Raw genomic sequence first — 26,054 nt, forward strand, 5'->3', positions numbered from 1 at the left:
GAGGATTAAACGAGTAGGTGAAGTTCTTGGAACAGTGCCTGGCACATAGTAAGTGCTATGTAAATGTTTGCCGATGTTATTATTGCAAGTGGTAGTATTTTTGCTGTTATTGTTTTTATTCTGAATAAGCTGCCACGTTTTAACTCCCTGCAGAAACCTTCCTGCTTGAAGTGAACTCCCCAAAAAGGGGCTTAAAGAAGGGTAAGATGTGGCCCCCAGAAAAGGAAGGACTTTATCATTTTGTTGCTGTTAAAAATCTAACTTGGGGCCCAAGGCAGTCTGACAGGCAGGACACAGAGACCAGCTGTGCTCTGTGAAAGTGCTTTAATGCCCCATTCTGCCCGAGGCCTGGGCTAAGCTTCTGCCTCTGGGACAGGCCCTTTGGAACCCCCTAGAGGGGATCAGGATCTCTGCCAGGTCACTTAGGGCCCTGGGAAGACCGTCAAAGGGTACCGGTGAGCCCGTGACAGGCCCACAAAAGTCTCCAGGCTCGCCAGGACAGATGGCAGGATGGACCTCAGTAAAATCCTCACCCCCCAAGGGCAAAGGTCTAAATGGGTTTGGAGGAAAATCCCACTCTAATCCTCCTTGCTGCACCTGTGCCCCAGAGTCCTAGTGGGATGGCTGAGGGAAGAAGACATCAGCACTGTCCCTGCTGGTGACCTCAGCCACAAAGGCAACCCAGGGCCTGCCAAAGGGCTTCAAAGTCACTTTGGAGTCCCCAGGAGTTGACGGAAGATGACAGATCTCCATGGAGATGGCAGGGAGTGTTTGTCTGGCTCAGAAGCCATGGCTGTATCACTCTGGCCCCCTCTGGGAATGTCCCTCTGGCCCAGTTTTGGAGGGTTCACCCTATGCCAGGCACAGTGCAGACCTTGACATGTGCCTCATCTCATTGAAACCTCCCGCCACAACCCCACAAGTAGTTACCATGATCATTTCCATTTTACAGATGGGGAACCTCAGCCTTCCAGGGGTGAAACTGTTTATGTGCCCAAGATCATACCCTGGTGAGTGCCAGAGCCAGGATTTGAGTCCTGGTCTCTCTGCCTCCAACGGTGTCCCCAACCTCCTGAGATGGGCAGCCTCCAAGATGGCCCCAATGATCCTGCCTCCTGGTGTCCACACCTTGTTTCATCTGCTTCCCTGTGGGCAAGACCTAGTGACGCACTTCCAATGAATAGAACAGGGAGCAGATGATGGGATGTCACTTCTAAGTTTAGGGTGCAAAGAGAACGTGGCTTCCATCTTGTGCACACCCTCTCTTGCTGTTTCTTGGAGCCCTCTGTGGGAAGTGAGCTGCCATTTTGTGAGGAGGTCCAACAGCCAACGAGGAACTGAGGTTCTCAGTTCAATGCCCCAGGAGGAACTGAATCTTGCCAACACCCATGTAGGTGAGTTTGAGAGTAGATTCTCCCCAAGTTGAGCTTAAGTTAACAGCAGCCCCACCTGACACCTTGATCGCAGGCTGTGAGAGACCCTGAGCCAGGGGCACCCAGCTAAGCCACATCTGGATTCCCGACCTGTAGAAACTATGAGATAATAAGCACTTGTTGTTTTAAGTCACTAAATCTTGGGGTGATTTGTTATGCAGCAATAGGTAATGAATATACTTCCTGTCACTATTAGCAACACACACAAAAAAACAAAGCCACACAACAACCATGTGAAAGGATAAAAAATGCCACCTCAGCCATGGTTGGCAGAGCTAGAAAAGCGCTTCTCACACCCACTAAACCAGCCCTTCATTTTGCTTTGGCCAGAGAGGACACTTAGATACAAAGACAGAAAGGCACTTTTCCACGGTCACACACAGCTGTGGGGTGGGGACTGACATTGCAGCTGAGGTCTCCACACTCCCTGGGAAGTCTTGCCAGGAGTTCACAAGGGCATATGAAACAGTGCATCTTCCTAGGAGTCAAGAATTGCTGCTTTGTCTTAGCTAAAGGTATCTGGAGATAGTACAGTAATATGTTGGCTGGAAGATTTCAGTAAAACATCTAAAAATACAGTCATGCTACATAACAACGATTCGGTCAACAATGGACCACACATACGATAATGGTCCCATAAGATTATAATACCATATTTTTACTGTACTTTTCTATGTTTAGATACACAAACACCATTATGTTTCAACTGCCTACAGTCTTCAGAACAGTAATGTGCTGTCCAGGTTTGTAGCCTAGGAGCAGTAGGCTATGCCATATAGCCTAGGCTCTACCATCTAGGTGTGTAAGTGCAACCTGTGATGTTTGCACAAGGATGAAATCGCCTAACGACGTCTTTCTCAAAACATATCACTATCATTAAGTGATATATTAATATGACTGTATTAAAAACACAGGCAAGAAAAAAAATAACTGAAAAATTCCAGTGGGCTCAAATATTCAACTTCAAGCAGATGCCAAATATTATATAATGAGATTTCTTAATACAGTATTTCTGGGTTTTGTTTCTTATGCCAAATATGTCTTGTAGTTTTCTCCAGTGATCTAAAGCAATGGTCCCCAACCTTTTGGGTACCAAGGGACTGGTTTCATGGCAGATAATTTTTCCACGGATTGGTCGGGTGGGGGATGGTTCTGAGATGATTCAAGCACATTACATTTATTGTGCAGAAAAACCTCTCTGCTAATGATAATCTGTATTTGCAGCTGCTCCCCAGCGCTAGCATCACCGCCTCAGCTCCACCTCAGATCATCAGCCAACAGGTTCTCATAAGGAGCCGTAACTTAGACCCCGCATGTGGAGTTTACAGTAGGGTTCGGGCTCCTACGAGAATCTAATGCCGCCGCTGAGCTGACAGGAGGCGGAGTCAGCGATGTGATTCCAGCGATAGAGACAGCTGCAAATACAGATGAAGCTTCACTTGCCCACTGCTCACCTGTTGTGCGGCCTGGTTCCTAACAGGCCACTGACCAGTACTGGTCCACCGCCTAGGGGTTGGGGACTACAGAGCTAAATGAAGTTCCCCTGGAATGGGAACTGCACTGACCCCTTATGTCCTCAGCCTCCTTTGTGTCTTCTTGGGTGGCACCGTGTCAGCCTGAGGTCAGGGTCATAGGGATACTGTCTGGCCTCAGAGCTCAGAATCAGAGCAGCCTACCCACCCCCTGGCTGGACTGCCCATTTCCCCTCTGAATTCCCCCTGTGCCTCTGCTCTTTACCATGAGTTGCTAGGAGGACTGGATGGGGATGGTTCCTGCTGCCTTTCCTGAGCCCCCAAATCCTCCCTTCCTGCTGCCCTGCAGAGATCGAACACAACATGCCCTGGACAAGGACAGAGGGAGCCAAATCCCAGGCCCAGTTGTCTTCAACACCCATCCCCAGCATCCTCCTGGGGAGGGGGGTCTTATGTGAGTACAGTCTATGATGTTTGCATGAGGATGAAATCACCTAACAACCCGTTTCTCAGAACGTATCCCTATCGTTAAGCCATACATGACTGTATAAAAACACAGGCTGTGTGCCCACAAGCTGGTGCTGCACTAGAGTCTCCACCGAAACCCACCCTCGAGTTATACTTTGTGCAGGACCTGCCCAACCTGCTCAGGGCAGAAAATGGGTTGTCAGTTCTTGGCTCCCGGATCTCCTGTTGCAGAACTGAGCAGAAACGTCTCCTGGGCCCAGGGTTGCCTCATCACCAGAAACACACCTCAAGGAAGAAATACCTCCGCCCCCCAAGGCGGATGGTTTTCTGATAGACTGCTGACTGCCGCTGCTGCCGGAGACTTGCGCGCTAGCAGAGTTGGCAGCAGGGACAGCGAGGGGTGCAGCTGAGTTGGGGAGGCCTGGGCAGCCTGGAAACCCCCAGAAAGCTGGGGAAGGTGGACCCAACCGCCATCTGAAGTCCCGGTCCTGAGTATGGACAACACACACACAGGCACATGCACACACTCACACACAGAGCCATGGCCAAACTTGGCTGAGTTGGAACAGCAGAGGAAATTCCCCAGGGCCGTGGGCTTGACGACCAGCCTGGGTGACTGGAATGTAACTAGGAAGTGTGTGCAGACTTCTGAGAGGTTGCAGAGGGCACCAGTGAAGGCAGCAGTGAAATGAGCACTGGGGGCCCGTGGGGTGGATAGAAGCTTGTAGACCTGTTTACCTTGTTGTTCTTCCTCTTTCTCCTCTTCCTCCTTTTCCTTCTTAAGTTTTAAAGAGTTGCCAACATTTCAAACTTAGATTTCACATAAAAATCCATATTCCCAGTAGCTCTCAAAAAATAAAGTAGAACATCTGGTAACACTAGGTCCACATTCCTACATGACAACAATCTATGGCCTCCTCCACAGGGGCTGGTGGTCTGTGGTTGGCTGCAGTCCCCACTACCCCACGATGTCTCCCCAACATCGAATCCAAGTGACGAGTGCTACGTACTCATGCTCGTGATGCTTTTTCTTGTCACTGAGTTAAGAGGAAAGTGTATGTCTCCATCAAAAGTGTAGTTCATGTACTTTAAGAAATATGGGAAAGAGTACGTGGAAGTGAAAAATCTTCTTAAGTATTTAATATGCAAAGCTTGTCTAAGTTATAAGAATACACCCAAAATGCCCTTAAGAAACAAACCACAGCAGTCCACTTCACTCATTCATGTCCCCAGGTGGGGGGTCCCTGCAGGTAACTCTTCCTCCAAAGTGGTGTGGGTGTTTAACTCCATGGGTAGTTTTCTTCCAGCTGGGGGCTCCCCCAGGACTTGGCATGACACTCTGCCCACAACGGGTAGTCAGGGGTTCCAGTCAGACAGGGTCAGGGGGTCTGAGGCAGCCCTGTGGACCTCCACAGCGGGGCAGTTTCCAGTCATTGGGATGGTGAGGGGGATGTGGGATGTGGGTGGAAGTGGGAAGGCCATCATGGTCGGTGGGCAGGCCAGTGTGGCTGCTGAGAGGCGGGGCTTCTTGCCCACAGGTGGAACACTGTCCCAGAAGCTTTTATAGACTTAGGGGAAAGTAATTTGGTTCCCATAGCTTGTCAGAGAGCTATATGCCAGTGTCCTAGAAATTCCCGAAGCTCTGGCCTGGGCCGGTGGGAGCCACAGGTTACAGAGCAGGGCCTGGGCAGGGCCGGGTGCCTGCTGCCTGGGAGGGGCGGCTGGGGCTCCACGGAGCGTGTGTGACTCGTCACCTGGCTGTGCAGCCTCGGCTCCCCGCATGTCTACAACGGGGGGGACCTGGACCTGCCCCCTGGGGCTGTGAGGAGATAATTAGTCCTTCTAAAGACCATTGTAATCCCCAGATCAAAGGGGGCTCAGAGTAGCAAACTCACTTTACAGGAGCCCCGCCAGCCCATGAGCACCCACTCCAGCGAGTGGGTTCAGATTTGCCGGCCCTCCAAGGTGCCGGCTCCTACAGGGCTTGGCCGGCTTAGTAACTGCCCTCCCCACCCATTCCCAGGGGCCAGGCCCTGGGCTCTCTGGGGAGTCCCCTCACCTGCCACATGGCTGCCACAGTGGGGAGTTCAAGAGCGGCACTGATGACAGACACGGTGGGAACTTCTGATGCCCCGTTTCACAGGTGGGAAACTGAGGCTCGGGGAAGGCAGGGACGTCCCACGGTTTCCCCACCGCACAGCATGCGCACTCTGTGTTAACTCCACTCCGAGTAGGGCTGGACACACAGTCAAGACCAGTGAAGGAAACGTCCCAGGGCGGCTACCTTGTCCCTGCCCACTCTTTCTGCCTTCTCCCAGCCCGTTATGGGGACCTCAGCTCTCTGGCGAGGCTGTCACAGAGCGTCAGAAGAGCAGAAAGACAAGACGTAGGCGAACTGGGGTGCCAGGCAGGAGCCAAGGGCTCCCCCCGCACACACTCACTTGGGGCTTTCGGAGACCTGGGCTCCAGTCCCCACTGCCTGGGAGTGCCCATGTCGGGGACGCGCCTGTGGCGGGAGGGCCGGGCGCGCAGCGGGGCGACAGGGCGCTCCCCAGCACTGGGGCGAGTCCGGGCGGCGCGGAGGGCTGGGGCGGGGCCGGGGCGGGGCGAGCAGCCGGCCCTCGCCAGCCCGGAAGGTGCGGGAGGAGGAGCCGCGGGGCCGGGAGCCGTTCCCACGTGAGAGGCTCCGCGGCCGAGTTCCTCGCGTGCGGCGGCTGCGGAGAGCCCAGCGTCCGGCCGGACGGAGAGTCCTGGTCCGGCGCGCGCCGGCGGCCGGGCGGGCGGCGGGGGCGGCGCTCGGCTGCGCCCCAATGCGGCGGCGGCCCCCGGGGCTGTGAGCCCGGTGCCCCCCGTCGGAGCCCCCCGCGCCGCCGGGGACAGCGCCCCCCGGGCACGCGGCATGCGGGCGGCCGACTCCGGCACCTGGGAGCGCGTCCGCCAGCTCTCGGCGCAGGGCGAGCTGGCGCCTTCCTGCGGGGCGGGGGCCGGGCCCGCGCGCCCCCCGGAGCCGGCAGCCTGCGAGCTGTGCGTGGACGCGGCGGGGCCCAGCGATCGGCCCCGCGCCGGGGCGCCCTCCGTCCGGGCCGATGGCGACTGCAGCCAGCCGGGTAGGTACGCGCGGGGCGGGGAGGGCGGCGCGGCCACAGGCCCGGGAGCCGCCAGGGCGGGCGCGCGGGGGCGCTCCCAGCCGGGACCGGGAAGCCGCTGGTGGCAAAGTTCTCGCGGCGCGCGGAGCCCCGTGCGCGGGGCGGGTGCAGCCGGGAGACGCGTGGGACCTGGAGTTAGTCGTTCAGCGTGGGGGCGGGGGGCTCGGGGCTCCCCGGCTCTCCGGCCTGAGTCCTCCCAGGGACTGCAGGGGGAGGCCAAGGCCGCGCCAGCTGGAGTCGTGCGATCCCGCGGCGCCTGGAGACCCGGCTCCGGGTTGGACCCTGCGCCTGTTTTGAGAAGCGTGGGAAAGGGTCACCCCGGAGCGAAGTTGGAGCGGCCCCCCGTGACCGCACCTGTAAGCCATCTGGCCACCCCACAAAGTGCTAAGAGAGCGCCCCTTCACCGCTGCCCCTGGGAGGGGAAATTGATGACTCGCATTTGCTGGGAGCGGAGAGATTGCTGCGTTTCTCATGCACTTGAACTCCGAGTAATGCAGAAAGAGAAATTGCAGCGGTGGCGACACAAATGCAGTGATCTAATTGTGTATCGTTAGCTAATCCGCCCCAAGTGGAGAACAGCCTTTTAGTGTTAAAATGTTCCCAGTGGGTGTGCCTATTCCGTCCGGTTCCGGTCTCAGCTGTCTCCCCGCCCTCCAGGTTAGGTCATGGAGGGGGGACCCCTGGATTCGCTTGAGTCAGGAGTAGGAAGGAATTTAGATAGCAGATGAAGGGCTTTTCTGAGAAGGATCTGTCATCATCAGTTTGAAGTTCTGAATACTTTTTCCAGGAAAAATGGGGGTAGGGGGCACAGGATGATTGTTCATTATTTCTCAAACACCTAATGTGTTCTAGTAATTTACATGCAGTGTCTCCTTAAAACCCTGCCACAGCCCAGGGAGGGAGGCTGTGTTATCTCCATACAGGTGAGAGCGGAAAACCCCAGAGGTTAAGCCAGTAGCTCAAGCTCCCACAGTCCTAAGCCGTGGAGTTAGATTTTGTCTGTGGCAATCTAAAGCCTTGGAACCCCTCCCCAGGTAGCTGGGGAACACAGGAGTTTATTGACATAATATTTATTTCTTTCCTATGAGAAAAAGCCAGCAGCAAGGCCCCCTAATTCCTGCTTTGCCCATGTTGGTCTCCCCAGAAGATGGAATGCCCCCACCCGTGCCAGCGCAAAGTAGTTCTCTGTCCTGCGTGGGAGTTTCACTTTGTCCCACCTCCCCAGTTGCACGTGGCAGTGAGAGTCCAAGACAGGTTGAGGTAAAAACAGCACAGGTGCCAAGAGTAAGCAGGTGGGAGAGCTTGGGCAAGCCGCTTCATCTTTTTGAGACTTAGTTTACCCATCTGTGCCATAGAAATAGTAATAGTAATAATAGTATCAAGTAACGACTTGTCATTCAAAAGGTGGTGGCTATAAAGTCCCTTGCCTAGTTCATCATAAATGCTTAATGAATGTTAGTCCTCAGCTGCTTCTGTCGTTACACGCTTGCTCGATTACCTCCCCATGCCCCCTGACTCAGTTTCCCATTAGGTTGTGATGCTGTCTGCTGCTCCATCTCCACCCTCATGAACTCTGTCCAGATGATTTTTGTCCTGTTTGTAAAATACTTAAGTGATCTAAAGCTGAGTGTTGTGTCGGTGGAATTTGTTATTATGTAAACATGTACAGAAGATGGCTGGGTGAAGATACAGTTGTTTACTTTGTATCTATATAGACTCCATTTGTGCGTTCATAATGACAATATCCTAATGACATGGTGTAGCTGATGCCTGTCTCTTAGGTCTAGGGTGGTGGTTATTCCTACAGCCCTCACAGGGAGTCACTTTTACGGGAGAGACCATTGGAGATCTCCTTTCCTGATTTACAGATGTCATTGCTGGTGTGAAATGAGACCAAAGCAGCAGCTAAACAAGGAAGTTCTGTGTTTTCTCTACCCCACTACCCTTCACCCTTTTCTGGTGTCTGGTTCTTAAAGACCAAATGGAGTTTTTGAGAACGTCCATGATGGCCAGGCATCGAGGACCACCCATCAGGGAAATGGTTTCTGAATCCATTGGCTGTTAAGAGGGGTTTTCCTCTGGGAGGGAAATGGGAACTCTTTGCTCAGAACTGCAAGCTGAAATTGTTGCTGAAATAGACATTTCAGCCAGGCTGTGAGGTAACTCGGCCTAGAATGTCAACATTTTGGTCCCAAGTTGAACGAGATACTCAGTTTAAGGAGCAGAAAGAGGTGCCCTGTTAGACCAGAGAGTCTGGGAATTGGCGCTTTCAGAGGTATGGGGAAGGGGAATGGGAGAGGGGACGCTGGCTTGGTGGGATGGAGGCCTGGACACCTTTACATTGCTCAGAGAGGGTGTCCTGAGACCAGTGGGGTGATGGGCCCTGTGATGGTGACAGCTCTGGACTCCAGGGTGAGTTGACCACTGACTGGAGCAGGAGGTGCAGACACTGGATGCTTGCACAGTCCACACCTGCTTCTGCCTTGATTCTGTTTGACCTTGAGATGCTCTGCAACTCATTTTCCCTGTTGGCGTGATGGGAATAACGCCATCTGAGGGGTGGATCATTCCAGAGCACCCACAGAGTGAACCAGGTGCTTACTGGGGGTTCTTAAGCTGTGAACATGAATCGAGACCTTCAATCTTTTCTTGTCTTTTCATTCGGTCGCATTTCTTGGGGATCTACTCCAGGCCAGGCACTGTCGTGGCTGCCAGGGATATGGCAGCAAAGGAGACAACTGCAGCCCTTGTTTCCATGGAGCTTATATTCTGTGGGAGGAGATTTCCAGTAGGCAAATATGCACAGGATATGTCCGGGGAGGGTTTAAGTGCTATGCAGAAAAAGCAAGCCAGAGAAGGAGTTAGCATGATGGGAGTGGGTGCTGTTTAGCGTTTAGGTAGGGTGGTCAGAGAGAAAGAGCACGCTTGAGAATGAAATGAGGTGTGCGAGTGCTGAGTTTCTAAGGCAAGAGGGTATTTCTGATCAGCTAAAGGAACCAAGTTGTTTTTTTAAAGATGGTGGGAAATGATCATCTTTGTAGACTAGGCGCTTTTATGGATCCACTTCTGAACCAGCTGAACCCTAACTTGTCGGCCCCATTAGGCTCTTGTGCCCCCAGCTCAAAAAGCCACAAAGCCTTCTCCTGCCTCTTCACGCCATCTACCTTTTATTTATTTATTATCATCGTTTGTGTTCTTTCACTTCCTGTCCCTCCCCTCCCCCCACCTAAAACCCAGGGATGAGGAAGGAGACCAGGCACTTGTGTATCTTTGTGTACTGGCTCCCAGCGCTGCGCTGCTGCGGGCCAGGGCCAGTCTCGGTGCTAACTAGACACAAAGCTTTGTCTGCCTGGGTCCTCCCAGCAACCAGGGTGGGGCAGTTGTTAATCCCATCCACAGACGGGGAAGCCGGTCCTTAGAAAAGTTGAGTAACTGCCCAAGGTCACAGCCAGTGTGTATCACAGCCAGGAATTTATCCCAGATTGTAGACCTTAAAGTTGGAAAGACCTTGTGTTGATCTTAAGAAAGCAGACACACATTGTTTCAGGTCCCTTTTTCCTTTAAACTTTTATCAAAAAAAAAAAAAATAGAGTCTGTCCTCTCCTTGACATTCCTTGTTTTAAGCAACTCAAGCATTTGCTTATCTTTGTGCCTTTAGCAAGTTTCAGCATGAGGTCAGCTTTCTGTTATCCTTTCGGAAAAGGTCTTCAGCTGGGATTGAATGAGATTAAATCTCCACTCCTTGAAATTGGGGATGATTTTAGGAAGCTGCCCACTGGAATGCAGTGGTGGGTTTAGTGTGAGCATCCTTCGGCCAGCAGAGCAGGCTGGAGACAACTGGGGGCTTGGCTGTCCTGGATATCAGGAGTGAAGGCCACTGCTCAGATTGGTTTCCCTTGGGAGGTCTCACCCTGTGGCCTGGCACCCTCCATACTTTGGGTGGCATACTCCGTACTTGGTGGTTCAGAGAGATGGACTGAATTTCATCCTTCTGCCAGGGCCTGCGGCACACTCTAGTGGGTATGGGGCCCCAGCTCTGGAATCAAACACAGGCTGGCTTGAATTCATCAGCTCTGCTCCTTACAAGCTGTGTGCCTGCAAGCAAGTTCAAGCAGGGATCAGGTTACCTACTTCAGAGTTACTGGAGGTTGGACAGGAATTCGAATGATTAGGGTCCTTCATACCTATGGAGCCTAATGCTTTCCGTGCCGTAAGAATCAAGGGGGGTTTCCTGTTTATCCAGAGTCCAAAGAACTGGAATTGTGTGTATATGGGTGTAAAATATATATGATATATATATTTTTTTTTATTTTTGAAGTTTGTAATATTTGGGATTTGTTCAAACAGATGACTGGAAGAAAACTGCTTGTTGGCCTTCTGAGTCCTCAGGAAGTCTCCGCAGTGGTCCTGAAGCGCTCTTTGTGTTCTTTGTAATACTCCAGTTGAGTTCACTGGACGATTTGCCGGGCACCTATGGCCATTCTAGAGGAAGGAGACTGTGTTCTCCTTTTATTCATCTTTAGGGGAAAATAGCACCCACGCTCTGGACTTGGCCTCTCTCAGCCATAACACGGCAAGTAGACAAAAATGGAAAATCAGGTGCGTTTGCGTGTAAACAGATTTTAGCCCCAGCAGATAAGCACATCCCACATATCATTAACGCTGGCTGAAGCCATCGCCGTGGGGATCCCGTGTTTGCTGTGAGTCACTAAGGGCTATAAACACTCCAGAGAGGCAGGCATGGTTCTAAGGTGTGTGCGTGTGTGTAGCTATTTTACCGGAGTTACTCTCTGTCGATGCACTTTATGTTGTGGGCGACAGATGAGTGCGTGTCAGGGAGCCGGAAGGCAGGGTTGCCTGCTGTTCACAAGGAGCAGCCCCTCTGCACCCCTTGTGGCAGCCTCCGTGAAAACGGGGACCTCAGGCTTTCTCTCATCTGCTGTTTGGATGCCTTCAAGAGAGGCCAGTTGGAGGATGCTGGCTGTGGCAATTCCTCGGAGCCCTCGCCAAATGGCATTAGCTCATCAGGGGCTATGGCAGCCCCAGATCTGGAGGAAGTTCACAGTCAGAAGAGTGTGACAGGTAGGTGAGTCTCACCTGGTGTCCTGGCCCTGAACTGGGTGACTCTAGTTCTGGGTTGGGGCGAGGGGGAGCTGGTGGGCTTAGTGTGGTGGCGGTCCTTCTTTGGCCTACGTGCTGGACTTTGGGGACCATGTTGGGAAACACCCACCACCTGGCACCTGGCGGCTGATCCGCAGGTGCCAACGGCCTCATGTTTTGTTGCCGCCCGGATTTGGAGGCTGGCTCAGGCTCCCAACCCCTTTGGGCTGTAACTTTATCACAGCCATTGAGTGTGTTCAGTACCTTTTAATTGTACAGAAGCTTCAGAAAGCTCTCCCTGGGGGCTGGAGAGAAGTAAAAACAACAGCTGCTGTTTCCTGGATGGCCTTATTCCCTCAGCTCACAGCCCAGCCCTGCCAGGGTGCCCCCAACTTTGAAGTTCGCTGTGCCTGGGCAGGAGAGAACACGGATTTTAGTTTGGTCAGGTCCTGTTAATGCTGAAGAATCATTCAGTGAGGGCCGCCCAGGAGCCGAGCGCTTGGTTACACACGTTGCCGTTGAGCCCCCATTCCTGTAGGACAGCTGCGGTCCTCCCCATCGCACAGGTGAGACCGCTGAGGCCGAAAGCGGTTGTGCAGGTTGCCGTAAGTGGCTGCTCCAGGCCTGCGTGCTGCCTTCCCCGGGACTGTTCTTCCTGCGGTTCCCTAGTCAGCTGACGATTCCCCGGGCTCCCAGGGCAAGAGCAGAGGCTGAGACGTGGAGACTCATGGGATTTTCTCCCTGGCATCTCAGGCACACTGGCCCCAACCAGCCAGAGTGGCTGGGAATGAGGGACTCTGGGCCCAGAGCTGCTCCTGCTCTCTGTCTCCAGGAGACTGTGCCCCTGCCCCAGCCACAGTCAAAAGAGGCAGGCTGGCCCCCGATGGGAGGTCCCCCCCCGCCCCCGGCCATTTGGGAACCTAGAATGCAGAGCTCTGAGAAGGAAACCTCAGCAGGAATGGTCAACCTGCTCCCTCTACTAAGTGGGGAAACTGAGGCCTGAGGCAGGGAAGGGACCATACTCAAAGATGTCACCTGGGGTGGTTTCCAGGGTCAAATCTGAAAACTTCTAAAAGACACAGGAGTGACTTCACTCTTTACCCTCTTCCCTCGCCCCCTCTGACCCACTCAAGGGGGTTCTCAGACTTGGGACTGCAGGAGTCTGGGATGCGTGCTAATATGCAGATTCTCGGGCTCCCCTACCCAGGAATCTGTATTTTTATCAAGTGCCCTGGGTGATTTTGATAAATGGATACTGCGGAGCAGACTTGGAGAACCTCTGCCCTTTGCCTTTCTGAGACTGGGCTAATTTTAGAGTGAGAAGCTGGAGGCCACTCACGCTGGTTCCCCCGCGCCCTGGTATAAGCATTAGCTGCCTCTTTGCCATGCTCACGGGATCCCAAAGTGACAGTAAGGTAGATGGATGTCGTAGTTAAATCCTGCTTTTTTCTTTTTTGTGCCAACCCCAACCTGGGCACACATGTCCCCAGAGTCTAGCAGAAGCACGTGCATTTCTCAGGCTTGTGAGCTCACAACACTGTCCTGTGCTCAGAGAGCAGCCAGGGTGAGGCTTGGGTATCGGTTGCTCGGATGCCCTGCTCTGTGCCCCCGGCGGTCACCAACAGTCCTGTGTCTTGCCTCCAGCCAGAATGCCTGTCTGCTTCAGCCCCACGGAGGAGCCAGGCACTGGGCCGGGTGCTAAGGAGACAGAGGAGACCAAACTCCTGTCCTGTCATTCACCCAGATTGTTAAGGCTTCATCCCCAAAGACACTGGTGGGGCCTGTTCTCCCAGGCTCCCTGGCCCACCCCCCTCTCCCCGCTTGGGCCGCTTTTATTGTTGGCCCTAATGCTTTTCACATGACAGACCCATTCTGCTGAGCACTTACCTGTGCTTCCTCTTGGCATCTCACCTGTGCCAGGTGTGTCAGTGCCATGTGGGGGGATTTCTGTTTCCTTCGTATGCTTCGGGGCGGGAAGCCAAGGGGCCTGGGGAGCGGGCGAAGACTGTCTGTGCCGCCCCCCGCCCCCCCCCCCCCGCACGGGCAGCCAATAGGGAGCTGTGCCCTGGCATCAAGGGGCTCAAATGCAGATTCCGGGCCCAACTCAGCCATTGATTCGGTAGATCCAGAGTGGAGGTCCCTTCCGGACCCTGCACTTCTTTTTGGTGTGTTTTTTTATGGTAGTAAAATATACATAACGTAAAATTCACCATTTTAACCATTTTTAGATGTCCAATTCAGTGGCATTAAGTACATTCACAGTGTTGGACAACTGTTACCACTGTCCATTTCCAGAACTTTTTCATCACCTTGAACACAAACTGTGCCCACATTTAGTCCGTCTCCATCCTCCTCCCCAGCCCCTGGCAGCCACCATCCTACTGTCTGTCTCTCTGCATTAGCTGTGCAGCTTCCGCTTCCGATTGCAATCACACAGTGGTTGCAGGACCCTGCACTTTTAATGTACGGCCCGTCCCCACCGCCACCTGCATGGTCCCGGAACCACACCTGGAGATACCCTGTCCTGGATGCTTAATCCCAGTGTTTCTTACACTTCCTCCAAACAGGCCACCTCTCACAGGTGTGCTGGGAAGGTTTGGGGAAGAAATAAACTTAGGTGTCTTTTTCCAGTGATTAAAACCAGCACATTGTTATGTCTGTGGTGCTATCGTGGATCATTTTTTGTGGAGGAGGGGGCGGGGTCACGCTGTGTTGCCCAGGCAGGAGCACAGTGGCTATTCACAGGCACGATCATAGTTCACCACAGCCTCCAACTCCTGGCCTCAGGCGATCCTCCTGCCTCCGCCTCCCAAATAGCTGGGACTACAGGTGTTTACCACCACACCCGGCTATGATGATGAATCATTTTTTCTGTTTGTTTGTGTTTGATATAGCTCTTTCTTTAAAAGGGAGTGATTTGGGCTTTTATAAGTCTGTTTTTCATATGATATTTGTGACTGCTAAGCTTAAGGACCACACCTTGCCCCAGGGATCTGCCTGGGAAGGTTTGAGGAGTAAATAAATTTAGATATCTTTTTCCAGTGATTAAAACCAGCACATTGTTTTGTCTGTGGTGCTATCATGTGTCATTTTTTTGTGGAGGAGGGGGCAGGGTCTTGCTGTGTTGCCCAGGCTGGAGTGCACCTGGGCAACCCTGCTTAGAAGTTGCAGGGAGACCACCTTTCCTTCACTGTGGGAGAGATTTTCTGTCCGGCAGTGGGATGGGCTGCCCCGGGAGGCAGTGCATCCTCCAGCACTGGAGGCGTCAAGCAGGGACTGGGTGTGCCTGGCCAGGGTATCAGAGAAGTTTCCTGCAGCGTGGGGTTGTGACGGGGGCTGACGCCGGCATCCCAGCTAAGTGCTCAGCTTCATGGCCTCCCCATCCCGGCCTCAGACACCACCTCGGTCTCTCCTCTCAGATGAAGGCTGGGAGGTGGGGCCAGTCAGGTCTGTGGCTCTGCAGCCGCCTGTGTACTGTGAGTGTTCCCTGCGGTCTGTCGGCTTCAGACATCTAACCCAGGCTGAGGCCATTGCTGACCTGGGGCGGGCCTTCCTCCAGCCCCGCCGGCCTCTGCGGCATTCCCTCAAACCTCCCCCAGCCCAGGTGGGCTTGCGGGGCTTGCACTTCCGCAGTGCCAGCCCTCAGCCTCCCTGTGCTCCTTCCAGGCCCTTCTGGATGCACTAGCGCCTCTCAAGAGGCAAGTTTGCGTCCCTGATGTCCCCTCTGCAGGGATAGAGGCCCCCCTCAGTTCCAGGGCAGACTCGGGGTGCCTCCCCTGCTGAGCCGGGCTCCTTCCCCGCCAGATACGGTAGGGTAGAGATGCCTGCCCTGGCCGTGTCTTTCTTCTCTCTGGCACCCTGGGAATGACCAGAGCAGACTCTTTTTATGGACGGGGAGCGGAGGCAGACAACAGTGCGATCTTCCCAGCCCACTGCTGTCTGGGAGAACTTTCTGCAGAGAGGGAAATGTTCTGGATCTGCATGTCTAGGATGGTAGCCCCTGGACTTAAATGTAGCTAGTACGACTGAAGAACTGAGTTTTAAACTTTATGTAATTGTCAAAGGCCACATGTGGCTAGTGTCGGAGCGGGCTCTGAGTCAGGGCATGGTGCTGACGTGTGTTTCTGTGGCCCGTCACGGCTCGGGAAGCCTGGGATGTTTGTTCCTCTACCGTCTTCCCCAAGGGCCACGTGCCTTTCTGTGTGGCCCCTGCACTGCCTGTGTCAGAATCACTTGGGAGCTTCTTGTCCTTGTTTTTCAGTGTCATTTCCTGGACCCCGTACCAGGCCTGGACAATCAAGAATGTCTGGGAGTGGGCCCAGCGATCTGCATTTTAAATGTTATCTCCACCCCGCCCCCCCCCCCCCCCGTGATGCTGCCCACCCTGTGTGGGAGGACCAAGGCCTCCAGCGCCTGCCGCCTTCACTTCCGTGGGTCTTCCTGCCTCCAGTGGCCCACTGTGCCCTTTGTGCCTTTGCCCCCACCCCCATAAGCACACGAGCTGGGCCGGCCATTCTCGAGCTGTGCGGCAGGACCCTCTGCGTCGGCAGCACCTGGGGGCTTGCTGGAAATGCGCTTCTCTGTCACCCCAGACCTGCAGAATCAGAAACTGGGGTGGGCCCAGCAGTCCCCCAAGGTGACACTGATGCAGCTATAGTTTGAAACCCATCACTGAGCAAGTCTGCTCCTTCTGCTTACAATTTTCCCCTTTTCCTCCCTCTCCCCCTCCCCTTCCCTTAATCCCTCTCCTTCCCCCTCTCCCTTCCCCCTCCCCCTGTACCCTGGCCTGTTCCCTCCCCAGCTGCCAAGAGCAGGTTGACCCTTCCACGCCTAGAGGCTGCTGGGGGTGTCACTAGATGGTCTGTCTGCCTCTCACAAGGGCCTTTGGAGATCGTGACCTTACCCAAGGGACAGCCGTGGTGGTGGTGCTGGGGAGGCAGGCGGAACAGTGGCCAGTAGCGCCCTGCCCATCCTCTCCCCCAGCATCCCAAGTGGTGGCCGCCTGCTCCCCCAGTGCCAGAACCTCAGAAGAGCAGAGGGCCAGATGGGCCCATTTCCCTGGAGCCTCCAAGCCCGCTCTTGGGGACAGAGCCTCTGCTGCTTCCCTGTGCGTCCCTCAGGCCCGGAGGACGTCAGCCCAGCCCACAGCTGTGCTCAGCAGACAGCGCGTTTCTATTTCATGCCTTCCCACTACACGTGGAGCAGCTGGGGAGGTGGCAGCGGAACATCAGCCTGGCTTTGCTGCTGACCTGCTGCGGGACCTTGTGCAGGTCACTCCCCCTCTGCACCTGTGAAATGAGATCACAGTGCCAGCCCAGCTCGGCTCACAGATTTGTGGTTGCTTTACAAGCTCAGCTGTGGAAGCGCTTTGTATACTCTGAGGCACCTTAGAAATGCGGTTGGTACCATCGGTGATCTTACTCCGGTTAGGAGGCTGGTGAGGGCAGATCTGTACGTAGGGTGACCAACTCGTCCTGTTTTGCCTGGGACTTTCCTGGTTTTAGCACTGAAAGTCCCACATCATGGGCTACCCCTCGGTCCTCGGCAAACTGGGACAGTGGGTGACCAGTGCCCTGCTCTGCTGTGCCAACCACACTCGGCTGCTTTTGCTGTATAGAAAGTGATCCCTCCGCCCTCCCAGCAGCTAGGACGTCACCTGCCTGCCCCTCCCCGCTTCCAGCTTCACTGATCCCATTGATCCTTCCCGCCCTGCAAGCACTGAGGTGCTGACCGGCACAGCTCAGATTCCAGCTGACCACCTCTTCATTCTGCTACTGTGCCCATGGCGCACTTCATCAGTCATTCCAGAAATACTTTCCAGGCCCCAACGGGGTGCCCGGCACTGATGGCCGAGCGGGATGCACCCTGCTCTCGTGGCACATTCTGCAAGAGGAGCTTTTCTGTCTAGAACCCTAAACTTCAACTGGAAAGATACCCTCCCTCACCTTCTCCCCAGATCGATAAGGCTCCTCGTTCATCTAGTTGGTGGGCACGAGCGCCTGCTCTGTACTCGGTTTGGTGCCAGGAACTGTGAATGCGGGACAGCCCCCTTCCGCCTCCTGTGGAGGAGCTCACCATCGCTGTCCCACCCTCCACCTTTCTAGCTCGTACCTCTCTTATCTCCCTGCCCCGTACTAAGTCCACATTCCTCCCGTCCTGGGCCTCTAACCTTTCCGCATAGCCGTCCTGGCTCATTCCAGGCTCTCTGCGGAGTCCTTGCATTGCCGTCCGCATGTGTCATTGGAGCACAGTGCACCGCAGAGCGGTCCTGCAGAATGTGGGGGGAGTCCTTCAGCACATGTGCATTTGTGCCCCTTAGCAGGTGCTGTGGGATCATTGGAAAGCCTTGTACACACTGTTGGTTAATTACTGTGCAGATTTTCTTGGAGCACCTACTGTGGGTCCAGTCCTGTTAGTAGGAGCAAGAAGCTCGGTTTTCTCTGCTATTAATTGTCCATTCTTTCTCCTCTTTCCCTTCCTCCTTGGTCCTCAAGGACTAGCTAAACAGTTGCCACTCTTCGGTTCCTTCCCTAGTCTCCTAGTCATAAAAAACCCCTGTCCTCTCCACCTCTCTCCCTCCCATCCTTCTTGGAGCACACATGTCCCGCAGGCTGTGGGAGGCCCCCTGGATCTCTCAGCTTCCTGAAGATGGGGCCTGGGTTGGGTTGACTGAACACCCCCCACCCCCATGTCCCTGCTCCCTCGTGGGCCTGTGTAAGTGCTGTGATGTCCCCATCGCCAGCCTCCAGGCACATCCCTGATAGAGCTGCGCTCACTGAGGTCTGTGGCAGCAGCTGGTGTTTTGGGGACTCCAGACGGCATCTGGCTCCTCTCAGCCTTCCCAGCGGGAGTCCGGTTTTCCAGCCTGCGTCTGAAGCTTGGCCGTCTCTCTGGAAAACACTGATTGATCCCCTTTAGAGGAGACTTGAATCCATACCTGGCAGACAGGCAGATGCCACCTTCTCACAGCAGAGCAGGGAGTGGGCAGCCCAGGAAGGTAGGACTTTAACAGACACAGTTGGCTTGCCTCTGTGCTTGGTGCTGTTTAGGGCTGTGGTCCCCAACCTGGTCCCAAAACCAGGGGCCACAGACTGGAACCAGTCCGTGACCTGTTAGAAACCAGGCCCCATGGCAGGCAGTGAGCAACAGGTGAGCAAGCAAAGCTTCATCTGTGTTTACAGCCACTCCCCATCACTCACATCACTGCATAAGCTCCTCCTCCTGTCATATCAGCAGCAGCGTGAGATTCTCACAGGAGCGTGAACCCTACTATAAACTGCACATGCAAGAGATCTAGGTTGCAGCTTATTATGAGAATCTAATGCCTGATCTGAGGTGGAGCTGAGGTGGTGATGCTAGCACTGGGGAGCGGCTACAAATACAGATTATTGTTAGCACAGAGGTTCGACTGCACAGTAAATGTGATATGTTTGAATCATCCTGAAACTATCCCCCCTTCCCCCGTCTGTGGAAAAATTGTCTTCCATGAAACCGGTCCCTGGTGCCAAAAAGGTTGGAGACCACTGGTTTAGGATATGTCAGCCCCATGTAGGAGATCGAGCGCCCCCTCACTAAGCTAAGACAAGTACACAGACCCAGGGTACTGAGTGTGGGTATATTGGAGACCCTGTACCAAGTGCTTAGGGCCATAGGGCCAGACTGGGTCCAAATCCTTTCAACAGTGGAGACCCACTGAGCCTGTGTTCTCATCTGTAAATTGGAGATTCTAGCCCTATTTAGTAGGGATTTGTGAAAATTAAATGAAAAGATCATACGTGCTTGGTGCCTGGCGCACACACTAGGTGCTTGATAAGCACCATTTGCATCACACTTCTATACCAAAATGGGTGCTGAATGCTACAGGAATCCCAGAGAGATGCCCAAGCTGGACAAGTCCAGAGTCAATGATCGGTAGAAGATAAAGCACATGGGGCAGGCTGAGGACTTGTTGGGGAGAAGCCTTTGGAGTTAGCATCTGCCAGGGCTTTGCTCTCCCGCTGAGAGTGGACATCTGGCAGCAGTTTGTCAGAATCTTGAGCACTATGAGAAGCCCACACGGGAGACTCTGGAGCAAGCTGCTTAATCTCCTTTGAGCCTCAGTTTCCTAATCTAGTAAAATAGGAGTGATGGTACCTGTCTTGCAGGGCCTGTACACAGTAGGTACTTACTAAGTGGAGCTGCCCCTTTATTGGTAAACCATCTTAAATACCGTAGGGAATACAACGGATCACAGATAATGAAATGCTTATGGAGCCTACGGTTGGCACTGTATGGCAGGGCCGTTCCATGCGGTGGGGTGTGTGTACGTGAGGGCGTGTGCCCTGGGTACTCTTCTGCCTGTTGGGACAAGAGCCTTGACAGTGACTGTGCTTTTAGCTTTGTTCTCTGTGGCTCAGGGTCCGGTCCCAGCACTGTGCTGAGCGGTGGTAACAGGAGGTCGGTGCGGGGGAGCACAGGCTGCGTGACCCCACAGTCAGCGGGAGCCTGAGCTGACCCCGGGGAAGTCCTAGGGCTTGACACCCTCCGCAGCCTCAGGAGTGTCCTCCACCCAGCCAGCCTTCCCTCGGAGCATTTAACTGAAGCTCTTAAATGCTAGAGATTCTGTTAGGACCTTTGATTTCTAACAAAAAAAGAAAGAAAAGAAAAGAAAAGAAAAGGAAAAGAAAGAAGAAAAGAAGAGAAGAGAAGAGAAGAGAAGAGAAAAAGGAAAAGAAAAGAAAAGAAAGAAGAAAAGAGAAGAGAAGAGAGAAAAGAGAAGAGAGGGAAGGGAAGGGAAGGGAAGGAAAAGAAAAGAAAAACATGCTTGGGAGACAGAATCTGATTGGTTCCTGGCTAACCAATGGTTTGGCAGACAGTGGATCAGGTGACCCTCCTGGCCCAATCAGCTGCCTCCATAAGAGTGGGCAGGGTACTTGGTATACAGAGCTGCTTCCTTCCGGGGGCTGTGGGGACATAGTTGGGGAATTATTCAGGGCAAGGAGGCAGGTTTACTTAGAACGTCCAGTGCAGGTGTTCCTCCTGAGCTTGAATGCCTTCAGGGACTAGAAACTCACTTCCTCTCCAGGCAGCCCCTACAGTTTTTGATTCGTTTTAAGCATTCACTCACCTTTATATTGAGCCGCAGATCGGCCTCACGGTAGCATCCACCCTGTGGCCTGTGTCCTACCATTTGAGGATCTTACACACTAATCTGTTTACCCGGCATGATAACCCCTCTGTCGTAAGAAAGCAGCCACTGTGGCATGTGGACCAGGTTCATTTCTCCAGGCGTCTTTCCTCCCAGCCAGGGCAGAGTAGATGTTGCAGGGTGGGTGGGAACACAGGACGTCTGGCCCTGATCTGCCCAGCTTGGCCACACTTCGATCTCTTGTCCCCCACTGGGAGCCCTTTGTGAGGGTGGAGGAAGGGCTGCTGGAGCCACAGTCTTCTCGTGAAGAATGTTCCCCATACAAGCTGTGTTTTCCAGGCCATCTCGGAGGTCCTTGTTTAGCAGGACTCGGCAGGAGCCTGAAGACATCAGACAGCCCCTCTGGGAGCAGGCAAGGAGGGGCAGTAGAAATGACCGTGGGATGCTATCAGGGCGGGTGGGGCATGTGGAATGTGATGTCATTCCCCTTTTCTGCAGGCCACCCTGCACCCCTACCCCCATGCTGACAGCTTTTAAGTTCACATACTGCTTTGAGGGTCTGTGAGTAGTGTCCATGGCCAAATAAACAGTACCTGCCTCTTAAACATTGCATGTAGCCAAGAGATTACAAAAAGAGGAAGATGCTCAGTCTCTACTAGGACCCAGGGAAAAAAAGAGGAGGGTGAAGGTGGAGAGAAGACAAGACATTAAATGTGGACCATTGAAAAAGGAGATTGCATTTCTCTGCCTGGGAGTGTTTAACTTGAATCAGCAGCCTACCTTCCAGGCAAGCCTGGGTTGGGGAGTCTGTTTTTTTCCCCGACTTTGCCCAGAGTTAGCTGTTTGTAGGTCTGCATATGGAGAAAAGGGCAATTTAGAGGGAGATTTATAGTTTTCTCCAGAGATCAGGAGCAGGGAGGATTTCCTGGGCACCAGAGTTATCCTGAGTTAATTGCCGTGACAGCTGAAAGGATCTTAGCAGAAAACTCTTTGGTCCTGCTGAAATTCATGCTGTCCGTTCACCGGAGAAGGACCAGAGAGCTGCTGTCCTGTCTTCTTGTTCCCTGGCCTCCTGGGTCTGGGCTCCATTGTCACGGGCATCAGGACTAGAGAGTAACCAGAGCTTGCATCAGTTTTTCTCTGGATTCCTGGGATGTCTGCAGCTCTGGGCCGTCCCCCGCTGGAGGCGGGGTGACCTCGCTGGCCGGGTTGGTGATCAGCCTGCAATTCCAGAGAGACATGGCAACAAGCCCACACATGGCTTTTTCTTGTCCCAAGTCGAGTTACAATGCAAACACCTGCTCCTGATTAGGACACTAACTTCTTCAATTGGCTTATTTTCTGCTGCCTGTGCCCAAGCGTGGAAGCAGTTTTTAAGGATCACAAGTTGTGGTGTTTATGTGTCTTGCTTTGCCTTGTATCCCCACCCCGCCAGTCCTGTACGCCCAGGGTACATATGACCCAGGGTACACATGACCCAGGGTACAACCTCTGTCCTCCTTCCCCCTCAAGCACTCACGAGTGATGCATAGTATTGCAGATGTGTCAGGAAAGAGGTCCCCAGCCTAGGGCCCAGATGTTGCAGGGATGTCTATGGTTTGAGGTTTGTGGAGTGGGGAGGAAAAGAGGAAAGATCCAGAAGTTCAGCTCAATTGAGAAGGGCAGGAGAAGCCCAGCTTACGAGAATAAAACACAGACGAAAGAAAAGCTTTCTACCTGCTCCCAGCTGTTGGCATCCAGTCCTTCTGTGCTCGCTGCCATGTGTTCCTGTGTTCAGGCTGGACTCTGACTCTGCAGCAGCCTGGAACCTGCTCTTCCCTAGTTGGTGTCATTCTCTCTTGGGAGATGCAGGGGTAGGGGCAGCTTCAAGGAAAATCATGTTTGGTCATGAAAGCACCTCTGGCCCGGAGAGTGCAGTCCTAGGAGGGCTTTGGCCTCATCTAATCCTTAAATCCGGGCTTGTGCCCTGAGCTGGCTGTAGTTCAACAGGCACTTCTTGGGCTTCAAGCGTGGGTCAGGGCTGGGCTAGGTGCTCCAGCCCACGATACCTGGCTCCTGCAGGGAGGAAGGACCTGGAAGAATGATGTGTTCTTTGCAAGAGATTTCCTTGTCTGGGTTTGCAGGGTCATTATGTAATCCTCCAAGAAAGGCAGGCTGGGAGCTGGTCACCAGTGGTGAAAATTCTACATTCCTTTTTTGTCTTCCTGCTTGTTTTTAAGACCATAGTGCTGGGACGTTGTCTTGTGTTCCGAAAAGCTCTGTGTGTGTGTGTGTGTGTGTGTGTGTGTGTGTTTTGTGGGGGTGGAGAGCCATGTTTTGTTTTGTTTTTTTCCAATTTAAATTTTTGGAATAGTTTTCTCCTCTGCTCTCCCTAAAGGCGGCATGCAGAGTGGAAACAGCGTTTGACTTGTTGAGTTGTTGGTGGAGCTGGCCAGACAAGGGAACCATTTGGTGGGACATCAGCGACTGCTCAGAGCAGGAATTAAAGCCACATCTCTACCTTTTTCAGTCCATAAACTGGAGGAAGCCAGGGGGACAGCAGCACAATGATGCCCGAGCCTCCAGATGAGGATCCCATGGGCCACGTCCCAGCAGTCAGCCCCCAGCTGCTGTAAGCCCCACTCTGGAGACGTCTCAGCAAAGAATGTTCTACCTGGGGGTTTGGGTCGGGAGATTCCAGAAGTCCCTGGAGAGCCAGGGACACTGCTGCCAGGCAGGGGCTGGTCTCACAACCAGAAGGCAGTGGCTCTCAAGGGAGAAGCAGGAAGGAAAATGACAAAATGTATACAGCACTTGCCATGTGCCCGGCACTGTTCTTTATGTATAGCCCATCGTTTAATCCTCCCAGCCCTGTGAAATAGGCACTGTTACCCCATTTTACAGATGAGGAAGCCGAGGCACAGAGAAGTAAGGTGACTTCTTCAAGGTCCCTTGGTTAGCAAGTGGCTGGGACTCAGACTCAGACCAGCTTGCCCAGAGATGTGTTTCCAGCCACGCAGAGTACGCCGCCCCCCAGGCACGGTGCTCAGTGAGCGTCAAAACTAGAAGTCGGTGTGCGGCTCGTGCCTGGGTGAAGTGTTCCTGTGGGGGAAGAAGTTCTGTCCTCAGATGTAACGGTGACTCAGGGACTTGAGTTTTCCTCCTCATCTCACATGCTCCCCCCACAAAAAAACTCACATTTTTCTGTGTCTTGATTATACGTTTGGTTCATAGACCACATTGCTGTGACTCCCCGAGTGAAATGCGGGTGTGTTGTTAACCAGCTTGGTTCCTTTCTAGTCTTGAAGGTTGTGACCTGGTGGGAAGGGACACAGTTGTGGGGGGCCCTGTTGGTCTCCTACTTGGTTGCAGAAGCCATGACCACGGAGCCTCCTGGAGAGGGCATAGACCACTCTGGAATTGTGGGCCCCCGGCCCTGTGAATAGACAGGGGTCCTAGGAGGGCAGGAATGGGCAGAAGATCCCAGAGAGGTGTCTCCAGCCTGGCCTGCAGGGCGTCTGCGCAGTGGGGAGGGATGGGCCGGGGGCAGAGGCAGGTGGGGGGCTGAGCTCAGGCCTCCGTGCACCCCAGACTCCCTGTGTGACCTGGCTGGGCCTTGGGCCTTGGGGTTGGCTGCCCTTAATGAGGACAATAAAACGCACCCTTGTAATCCTCTCAGGGAGCTGGGACTTAAACGTAATAGAAGTGAGCACTTTGAAGAAAAAGTTAAAAGCACTGTATTCCTCTTAGCAATATCAGCCCGTAGCGAAGCCTCTGTGCATGGAGGCACCGTCTTGTTCTAGGCAGGGCAGGAGGCCTCTCGCCGGCCTTGCCAGCTGGTCTGCACCCTGGGCTTTCTTCCAGGTTACGTTTGTTAGGATGTGAGATTGGGGTGGCCCTGGGGTGACCCTATGGCCCAGTGCAGAACAGCATCCTAGGAAGAAGCTGCCCAGGTGAGCTTGGCCCGAGACTCCCTAGCGGCCTGGCCTTGCGAGCGTGTCACAAGAAGTTCATAAAAAGCTTCTTACAAGAAACCTTGCAGGCCTCTTACTCTTTGTGCCTTGGTTTCCCCATCTGTTAAGCAGGAATAATACCACCCCCAAGGTTGCTGGGATTTTGCACGGGACGTGTGCCTGGCACAGAGAGCTCCTCCAGGCCTTGCAGCTGCAGGCTGTGGGAGTCCAGTCGTGCTGGAACCCGAGTGGGGTTTCCTGTGAGCCAGCCCCGCATGGCCCGGGCCTGCTCTTTCTCAGCCCAAGGTAATTTTTCAATTAACTCGATTGGCTGGAAACCCGGGCATCCCAGAGTGTGGGAAAACGGCCCAGTCCGGAAGGGCCCTCCCGTCTGCCCCTGCCTGCTCGGGGCTTGGCTTTCAGAGGGAGGATCCGATTTCAGGTCAGGACACCAGGATGTGATCCCTGTGCCCCTCTGAAAAATCCCAGATGGCGCCTTCTGGAAGTCCCAGCGGCCTCCACGCTGGCGGCCAGCCTGCCCTCCCTCACCGCCCCTGCCCGGCCTGGGCTCCGGTGGGGAGCACCTCTAACGGTGCTCGTTAGTGACTTTATTGCTAAACAATTTAGATAGGCGGCCCTGCCAGTTTTCATAAGTGAAACATTTAAAGTATGCAAAGCATATTTTATTTCTTCCTGGAGCAGCTGCTCAGCTGGGCCAGAGAGTCATCGGAGTCAGTTCTGTGGATTTGTGAGCTGCCCTGCAGCGCTTGCAAGCTCCCCACCAAGGGACGGCGTCCGCTCCGGCCTGGCATGCCCTCCTTTCCCGCCCTGTGCGTGGGGTCAGGCATGCTCTGCGCTGGCATCAGCAGCTGCTGCCAGCGCCTGTGGGGGGCCTACAGGTGCCAGCCCTTCCTGTGCACTGGCACAGCCGCCCTGGGAGATGGATGCTGTTCTTGTCTCCATTCTCCAACAAGGACAGGGCAGGGACCTGCCGGGGTCAAACAGCTACTACAGGACAGAACTGGGATTTGAACCAGGCCATCCAGTTCCAAAACCACTGCACATAACAGTCACTGTCATTTTACAGGTAGGGCAGTGGAGGGACGTGGAGGTCATGCGAGTGCAGGAAACACTCCCTAACTGTCTTCGTTCACCTTCAGAAGCTGCGTTTGAGACTGTGAGCTTGCGGGTCTGCCATTGGCTTACGCGACAGTCTGGACTTGGTTTAAATTCTTCTGAGAGCCCGGATCTGTTTGCCACAGGGGTCTGCAGATGCAGGAATTTCAGGCTCACCACGCTTCATCTAGGAGAGCCTCAGCCCGGCTCTGGTCACCCACTTCTCTTCTTGGCATCATTGTTCACATCTACGGGGCCCT

General features: G+C 54.0%; 1 protein-coding gene across 5 annotated transcripts in view; it reads left to right on the plus strand.

Moving 5' to 3' along the window:
- Nucleotides 1–26,054, plus strand: part of KAZN (kazrin, periplakin interacting protein) — a 366,657-nt gene that overhangs the window by 259,133 nt on the left and 81,470 nt on the right. Inside the window, exon 1 of one of the 5 annotated variants that reach the window (XM_069479373.1) lies at nt 6,062–6,653. The exons of 2 other annotated variants lie outside the window; for them this stretch is intronic. In XM_069479373.1, coding sequence (XP_069335474.1) covers nt 6,653 — 1 coding nt within the window. In that variant the 5' untranslated portion in view covers nt 6,062–6,652. Of the gene's footprint in view, nt 1–6,061; nt 6,654–11,298; nt 11,602–26,054 lie in introns of those variants that run through there. 2 more of the 5 variants (XM_069479372.1, XM_069479369.1) reach the window with 2 other exon arrangements.

Source organism: Eulemur rufifrons, chromosome 8, assembly GCF_041146395.1.
Source record: "Eulemur rufifrons isolate Redbay chromosome 8, OSU_ERuf_1, whole genome shotgun sequence".
NCBI classification, from domain to species: domain Eukaryota; kingdom Metazoa; phylum Chordata; class Mammalia; order Primates; family Lemuridae; genus Eulemur; species Eulemur rufifrons.